Here is an 8,668-nt window from a genome sequence, read left to right as displayed (position 1 = left end):
CTTAAATGTGGAAGGACAAGCACTTCTAAAGGACAAAAGCTCCTATCTCCAGCCCTGCCGGCACAAACCTCCCCGGCGGCAGCGAGAGTGAAACTGGTCTATCTTGCAAAAACACTTTGAGCAAACAGCGCTCAATGGAAAGCATCTGATAAGAGCAGCTGCACTTGTGGTGGCTCAGGCAAGAGGACTCCGGTGCTCCATTAGGGCTGCGGCTCCCTCGGGGCCGTGTCACCTCTGCTCTCCAGGGACACACCATGTCCACCACGCTCTGCCAGGTGATGGGGTTCCTCGTGTCGTCGCTGGGCATTGCGGGGAGCATCATGGCCACGGCCATGGACACGTGGAGCACGCAGGACCTGTATGACAACCCGGTCACAGCCGTGTTCCAGTACCAGGGGCTGTGGAGGAGCTGCGTGCGGCAGAGCTCCGGCTTCACGGAGTGTCGGCCGTATTTCACCATCCTTGGGCTGCCAGGTAGGGGCAAAAATGCACCAGGAGCTCTCCTGGGTGACCTGCAGAGTTTTCATCTGAAAGGAGAAGCAGGTATCTTAAGGCACTTTGTGAAGAATAACATTTCCAGTGTATGACCATAAAAATAGGAGCGTATTCGTTGCCAAAATGATTTTTGTGGTGGGGGTTATTGGTGGGGGTTACAACCTGGAGCATGTGTGGGGGATCTCTGGGTGAGCATCAAGGGTTCAGCACCACTGCTGGCATAAATCAGCACAGTTCCACTGAGGTGAGGAGAGCCAGGGTGTTTAACCCCCCTTGGAATGGAAACACAAGAAAGAGGGCTGTATGCAATTGTGCAGTGTTATAGGATGATGGAAAGAATGGAAATGTACTGTTTTTCCAAAGAGAGAACTGGAACTGGAGAAATATGACTGTGAGAGGCGTGGGTAGGAAGGGTGAGAAGGGGAAAGGTGTGTTCAGTCACTCCCCATCACCTGGGCAGACTTAGTGCCTACAGAAGCGGAGTGCAGAGGGGTATTGCTGTCCTGTTTGCTCGCTAATTTTCCCAAAAGAGCTGTTGTTCCCACCCCACTGCATGTGAGGGTGTTCCACTGCTCCCAACCCAGCAGCAAATTTGGCCCTGGGAGCGTTTCTCACTTCTGGTGCACGATCACAGAAAGGTCCAAGCAAGCACTGCTGCGCACAGGCCTTTTGCAGCTGGTGATCCGAGCGTGATGTGGGTTCCAGCCCTGTGCCCTCAGGGATGCCATCCTCAGGGATGCCATCCTCAGGGATGCCCTCAAGCTTTGCTGAGGACCTGTGACTCTCCAAGGGGTGCAATGGAATAAATGTGTCTCTGTGTACCCAGCTTCAGGATCACCAGGTGGACCCTTTCCCATCTGGAAGAGCAAATCTGGGATTTAGAGTCACTTCTCCCATGGGAATATTTATTTTAAAGACTAAAGATTAGATTTATCCTACTATCTCTACAAAATGTTGACTACTGTGTCTCCTCATCATGCTGTGTGCAGGTGATAGTGTTTTAAATGAGCCATGAGGAAATGGGAACCATCATTTTGATGTCAATTTATCCCAATCAAGGTTTTACTTCCTCAGTTATTATTAAGTCATATGGCAATAAAGAAATGTGCAAAGCAGTCACAGACAATTTCTGTCAGTTACCTTTATGAATCCATTTAATTGATCAATTCCCTCAAACATATAGAAAAAATGTCCCTGCTGAAATTTACTTAATGTCCCTAAAATTTCTTTATCCCATCAATCATTACTGGCCATAAAGTCAGATTTCACCTTTTTATTGTGTATTAGCAACAGAAATGCAGGTGATGGTCATTTAAATGACTTGAAGTTGCTTTACCTCACTCACCTCTCAGCACTCACACTGGGGACAAAGACAGCTATCCAGTTTCCCATCCCTCTGGAAAACAGGGATGCTGGCTGTGGTTTCACATCACTGGCATTTATTTTGGTGGAGAAGCTATTTCTGTTGGTGCTTTTGCTATTCCCTTGTTATGGAACACCAGCCCTGGAAGGGAAGCCAAGTTATCCTTCCTCGTGCAAAAGGTGTGTGCCAAAGGCAGGTTTGTAACTCCAGGGCTGTTTGCTTCCTGATACCGTTTTTCCTCAGTTTTCCCCCTTGTTTGTCTAAGCCCTTCCACTCCTTCCTCCAAGCAGAGGTCATTCACCTTCAGAAAGCAGCTCTTTTCAGAGGCCTTTCAATGGATGCCAAAATTCCCTTGAAACAGCAGTGCTGTCCTTCCAAACAGCTCCCACGTCAAGTCCCGTGAGCCAGGTGGAGAGGTCTTTGTGCTACAGCAGGCCTGGGAGGACTTCCTTCTCCTTTCCATCCCTTAGTGGAGGTGGTACATAACTCAGTCTCATGGAGGCAGGAACGGCTGCTGATGATTATCTGGCATTTTTTCTGTCACGTCCTGCTGTGTTCGTCTTCCTCCTCTTTCCAACGGCTCCTTTCAATGGAGATTCACTTGGCTGTTTGGCTTGGTCTGCCTGTTGTGTCCTTCCATGAGCACCCAAGGCACTGGAACACCTCTCCTGGGAGCCAACAAACTCTCTGTGGGATCTTTTTTGGGGTCACTGCTCGATGGGTTGAAAACATGCCAGTGGTGACACCCAGGAATGTGCAGGAAACTCTGAGGAATGAAGTACTGTCTTGGGGACAAGGAGCTTCCATCACGATCCATAGTCTTGGACTATCAGCCTCTCCTGCCTGCCCAGAAACAAAAGCATTTGCAAAGAAACTTTGGTGGTTGCAAAGACAAAGGAGGATTGAGATTTCCTCCTCTTTCCGCTTCCCATCAGGTGCTGCGGAACAACCTCTGAGGGCTGATAAGGCGTATCCGCCATTCCCTGATGGAGCATAACTAATGAGCTCCTACCTGGGGGCTGATGAATGGGAGATTGAAAACCCCCAGCTCATTAGCGCTCCTTATCAGCTGATAAGGGCAAATTGAGTCATAAGAGCTCAGGCGGCAGAAGGTGGTGTATTCCCAGCCTGTGCAATGGCAGCCCGCCCGCTTCCTTGTGCGTCCCGGTGCCAGTGAGGTTCTGCTTGGCTTCCTGACACCCCACAGGCCAGGAGAGCCACCCAGGCACCCAGCACCCTCCTGGGAAGGGTTTACAAACCCTCCTCCCAACCAGTGCAAGGCCAGCAGGGGCTCTGTGCTCTCCTGCACCCTTGAGCACCATGGTCACCCAGAAAAGGGGTGACAGACAGGGCAGAGAAGTCCCTGGGGCTGTGGAGTGCGGTTTCCACCCGTTTCACTCCATCACGAGCCCACTTTCTCTTCCCTGAAGAGAGGCAATCATATGAGGGGAGCACCAAAGCCAGACCCAGGGCTGTGGGAGTGGCAGCAGGGCAAGGAGAGGCTGCAAAGTGTCCCAGCCAAACCCCAACAGCCCTTGAAATACCTCCCAGCACCCGCTCCAGGGCTCTGCCGCCTTCCTGTCTCTGCCAGGGTCTCATGCACAGGTGGGGAGGGGAAGAGCCTGGAGAAAGATGGGATATGTGCCACCTATTAGAGAATCACCTTGGTATTCGAGTACTCTTTTCCCCACCACTTCTCCAGTTTTAAAGGTGCAAGTTTCTCTTTACTTTTCCTTCTACTTTTCTGCTCCAGCCAAGAGGAGTCTGGAGGGCTTTTGCCTCCTTCAGGCCTCAGTTCCCATGGGCATGACGCACCAGCATTCCCAGCTCATGACATGCTGCTGAACAAATTCAGGATGAGAGTATTTGGATGTTTTTCTCATGAACATGGACAGATCTATCCAGGACTGATGTTCCAAATGACCCTGGGAAGGATATGGTGAGGGAGATGATTACCAGAGCTTTGATGCTCTCTCCTGCTCTCCATGTAATGTTTCTCAAGGTGATTTTTGCTCTTTTCCATGTGCTTTCCTGGGAAGCAGGAACATACAGAACTGCATTTTTGAGTCATGCAGTAGTTGGAAATATCCCAGATAGCTGGGTGAAGCTGTCTGCCCATTGCTGACTGGGGAGGAAAGAAGAGCCCTTTCTCAGCCACTGTGGTTCTGGAACAATCCGTGCGTATCCCAGCTCCTCACTAACTCTTCTCCATGAATTTCACGACTGGTGCTAATGAACATTTTGAAAAAAATGCTGCCTAAACCACCAAACTCTCTGGGAAGTTAAGTCAAACAGCCGCACTTCCAGACGTGTCCCCGATAATACAGAGTAGAGCCAGTTCCCATTTTCCAAGGTTTTCTTCTTTAATATTTCTATTTTCAGACAGAGGCAATCTTTGAAAGTCCCCCAGACTCTGACAAATCCCATTTCAGCCACTCAGCGAGCCTCTTGCTGTTTGTTTTGCAGCGATGTTCCAGGCTGTGAGGGCCCTCATGATTGTGGGGATCGTCCTGGGAATCCTCGGCCTCTTCGTGTGCATTTTTGCCCTGAAATGCATCCGGATTGGGAGCATGGAGGATACTGCCAAAGCCAACATGACCCTGACCTCCGGCATCATGTTCATCGTTGCTGGTAAGTGGGAACTGTCGTGTCTTCCACGTGGTAGGGTTTGCATTTGCCTGGAATCAAGGACTGGGCAAGTCTCGGTGCATTTCTGAAGTTATTGGCATTGTCCTCCAGCCTGATCTCCTGGGGTCAAGTGGTTTTTACCTCTGATTAGGGAACAAAGAAAATCTCTGGAAACCAGAAGTTTCTAGGACAAAACATGGAAGGCTGAAAACTGATCCCACGGATGGAAAAGGAAATATATCTCTTGTTTTATATATGTTGTTGTTGTGTATTATCATAGCCTTTATTTATACAGAATATTTTTTACCAGTTTCAGGCTTTATCCATAATAATTTTAGGAAGATTCCCAGGGTTGTTGTAGCCTGGTTTGTAAGTTTTAAATACCGGGCTACAAGGCTGCAGGAATGCCCAGCTCCCTCCAAACTGCAAATGCTTAATACATCACTTTGTTGTAATGTTTTCCTACATTATTTTGGAGATAAGAATCAAATGAAATCTATATCCTAACAAAGGGAAGGAGAACGTCCCTATTTAAAACTCGTCAAATCTCAACGCTTAACTTTTGTTGGGCTATGAGACACTCAACACAACTTCAATAAGTACAAGCTGCAAAGAGGAAACCACCTTCTGCCACACAGCTTTAATTTTGTATTTCACATCTATCATTTTAGAATCATGGAATCATGGAATGGGTTGGGTTGGAAGGACCTTAAAAGTCATCCAGTTCCACCGCATGCCATGGGTAGGGACACCTTCCACTGGACCAGGGCTCTAAGCCCCATCCAACCTGGCCTTGGATACTGTGGAAGGAAAAACAAAACAAAAGTGTCATGTGAGGGCTTTTTGCCAAAAGTTCTGGACTTCAGCTCTTCTGGACATCCCAGCTCCTATTTATCCTTGGTCTTTAAGGTCCCTTCCAACCCCAACCTGTGATTCCATATTCAAGTGTTCTGTGAATTCCTCTGCCGAGGAAAACCAAAGGTTGGCGTTGGTGCCAGGGTTGTCAGGGACGGCCATCCCAGACATCCCCTGTTTGGATGAATGGAAGAACTTCCCATCTCCTGGGGCTCTTCTGCATCTGGTGATGAACAGGCTGTGAACCAGAGACATCTCCTCTTTCACGTGACAGAGTGTGTTCTTCCATTAAAAAAATTCTGGCAGGGAATCTTTTGTTCATGTTTCTCACTGTAAAACAAACGTTTAAAATGAGCTACTGGGTATTTTGTACAATGATCTGTCTGTTAAACTCATTCGTGTGACAGAACACACCAGGAGAAAGGTTCCTGTATGCTGGTCTGGCTTGGGATTTTATTGTGTGACATTGATTCCTGATGTCGGATTGTAAATGCAAGGAAAACCTATAAGAAAGGTGTAACACATTGTGGGTGCCCCTTTGTGCTGAAGGCCACACAGCAGTGTCTCACCCAACTTTCCAGAGCTGTGAGGTGCTTCCCTGAGGCTCCAGGTGACTTCTTGCACTTTGTGCCACTCGATCTGTCCTTCTGTCCCATCTCAGGCCTGTGTGCCATCACTGGAGTGTCCGTGTTTGCCAACATGCTGGTCACAAACTTCTGGATGTCCACCACTAACATGTTCCAGGGAATGCAGAACGTCCAGAACAGGTGGGTGCTCAGCTGGCTCTGGGTGCTCCATGGTGGAAATCTCCCTCAGGGCTGAAGGATTGGCAAACTCTGGGAGTATATTGGGATGGTTGCAGGACTTGGAAGATTATTCTTGGCAGAAAGACCCTCTTGTCTGGGTTGGAGATAAGCAAATAGGCTGGGATGTCTCTGTCCTTGCAGCTCAAGAATGAGCTAGGGAGGCCTTTGGGGTTCAGACCACAGGGGGACTTCTGGGTGCAGCTGTAGGGCCAGAGGGGGGATGCTAATGTTCAGTGTGTCTCGGCAGCAGCAGACAGGAGCTGTCACACCCTAACCAGCCGTGCCTGTTTTGCAGGTACACCTTTGGCTCAGCCCTCTTTGTCGGATGGGTGGCAGGGGGCCTGGCCCTCGTGGGAGGCATCATGATGTGCCTTGCTTGCAAAGGGCTCATCCCAGAAGAATCCCGGTAAGCTGAGCTGGGGTAGCTGTGAGAAGGCATTGCAGAAAACCTGGGCTGTCCACATGTCCCACAGCTGGCCCAGGATGTGTGGATGTGTAACACCCCCGTCATGACAGTTCTCATGATGATGCTCCCATCATCATGAGTCCTTCAGGTTGGAAAAGACCTTTAAGATCAGAGTCCAGCCATTGATTCAGCACTGCCAAGGCCACCACTACATGAAGTCCAGGATTAGTGAGTTGCCCTCTGTGGGTCCAAAGTGAGCATTTCCCCTCCCTCACCCTGTGACTCACACACGAATGGAGAGGGCATGAGAACTGACCTCAAAATGTGACATTTGCACTGTGCTGGTGGATTCAGGCCCATGAATTGCACAGCAGATCATTAGCAGGGGTAGATTGCATCAGCTGAGCCATGATTTACATGGAGTAATAGAATTCCAGAGCTCTTCGGGTTGGGAGGGACCTTAAAACCCATCTCATTCCACCCCTGCCATGTGCAGGGACACCTTCCATAGACCGGGTAGCTCCAAGCCTTGTCCAGCCTGGCCTGGAACACTTCCAGGGATGGTGTAACATCCCTAGGAACTTGTACCCTGACACAGCTGGTTATTGCAGTTGAGTCCATCACTCCACAAAGGATTTATTCAAGTGAAAAAATGTATAAGTTTACGAAAGAACCTGAAAGGGACTTGCAGCCTGTCCATGGATGGTGGGCTGAGCTCTCTGAGTGCCTCCAGGTGACGACACAGCACGAAGTTCCCTCAAACCCATCATGAGCACAGGGCACCACGATGGGCAGTCACAGCCCCTCCAGAGGCTGATGTTCCTCTTGTGTCTCTTCCAGCTACAAAGCCGTGTCCTACAACGCCTCTGGCCGGAACATCTCCTATAGGACGGGGCCCTACAAGGTTGGCTCTGGGTATGAAGCTGACCCGAAGACCAGGAAGGGCGCAGGATATGAAGAAACTCCTCGAAGTGAGGATGGCAGACGCTCGTACCCTTCGAAATATGACTACGTCTAGCAGACCTTCTGGCCTTGAGTTGTGCTAGCAGATACTTTTAACTTCACAAGCAAAAAGTGCAGCAAACCAAACAGTCTGTAAATAGGATTGTGTTTTCTAGCAGGTTTTCTCTACTCTGAGGTTGCATCTTTGTTGTGAACATCAGTTTTACTCGACTGCCCGTTAGTATTAACAGCACCAGCAGGTCTGTGACCAAAGTATCGCCTTGTGGTGGTCTCAGAGTAGAACATTTTGCTCCTATTTTCTGTATAAACTGATATCCAGGAGCAGTGCCTTATGCCCTTTCCTAATTGCTCAAATGGCGAAAACTCCCCTTTGATAATTACTGTGTATTTGAAGTTAATTCAGTTGTGTCCCCTTGGCTGTGCCCAAAGCAAGCAGAGCCTGTGGTCAGGGCATTGTTCTCCCTGCTGACTTCTCTACCCAGTCCCACCTTTGCTTTGCTGGTTGTACTCCAACGCTGATCTGCTCTGATATTTAATCTGATTTCTGTTACTTAGACATTTGCTGGAGCCTGTGATAGCAAAGTGTATTTATTTCTTCAGATCTCTCCAGGGAATGTGCATAATCCATTGTTATTCCTGCCCTAATAGCTGCCAACCTCCGTGTGCCACCGGTGTTCCCGCAGATGTCATCTTTAATGGAGCCAGGAGAATTTCTCATTTAGAATTAATTAGAGTTACCTTTGGAGCAGGAATCCCAGGGAGAATTAGATGTGTAACTCCACACCGACATCAGGACTTCTCTGGGGTAATTCTCCCCCCAGTGATGGGAAGATTAACTCCATTGTGGGACGTTACCTCCTCCAGCCAATCCATCAGAGAGGAAGTTTATTTGAAGGGGGGAGAGATGTCAGAACTTTTGTGGGAAGAGAGAGCTGTGAGCTCTTAGCAGGTCCTCCCACCTGGCTCCAGAGCACATCCTAAAAAAAGCTCGAGGCAATGCCCATGAATAGTAAAAAAAGGGATAAGTCAGAGATAAAAAAGGGGTCCAGACCCTCCAAAATAACCATTTTAACAGCATCTGCAGTGGGCTTGAGCACCACTCCTCAGGATTACAAGTTCTCTGCAGGAGTTCAATTCAGGCAAAATTGTTTT

At 48.9% G+C, this 8,668-nt stretch overlaps 1 protein-coding gene across 1 annotated transcript; it reads left to right on the top strand.

Annotated features, from left to right (window-relative positions):
* Nucleotides 1-254: 254 nt before the first annotated feature.
* CLDN18 (claudin 18) lies at nt 255-7,571 on the top strand (the record flags this gene model as incomplete). Its single annotated transcript, XM_082287917.1, has 5 exons — nt 255-474; nt 4,325-4,489; nt 6,003-6,108; nt 6,443-6,553; nt 7,394-7,571. 5 exons carry the CDS (start codon nt 255-257, stop codon nt 7,569-7,571), a joined length of 780 nt encoding a protein of 259 aa, XP_082144043.1.
* Between the last annotated feature and the right edge of the window lie 1,097 nt (nt 7,572-8,668).

This window comes from Coloeus monedula, assembly GCF_965178545.1.
Source record: "Coloeus monedula genome assembly, chromosome: 10".
In the NCBI taxonomy this organism is placed as follows: Eukaryota; Metazoa; Chordata; class Aves; order Passeriformes; family Corvidae; genus Coloeus; species Coloeus monedula.
This window is presented reverse-complemented; position numbering and strand designations above follow the sequence as displayed.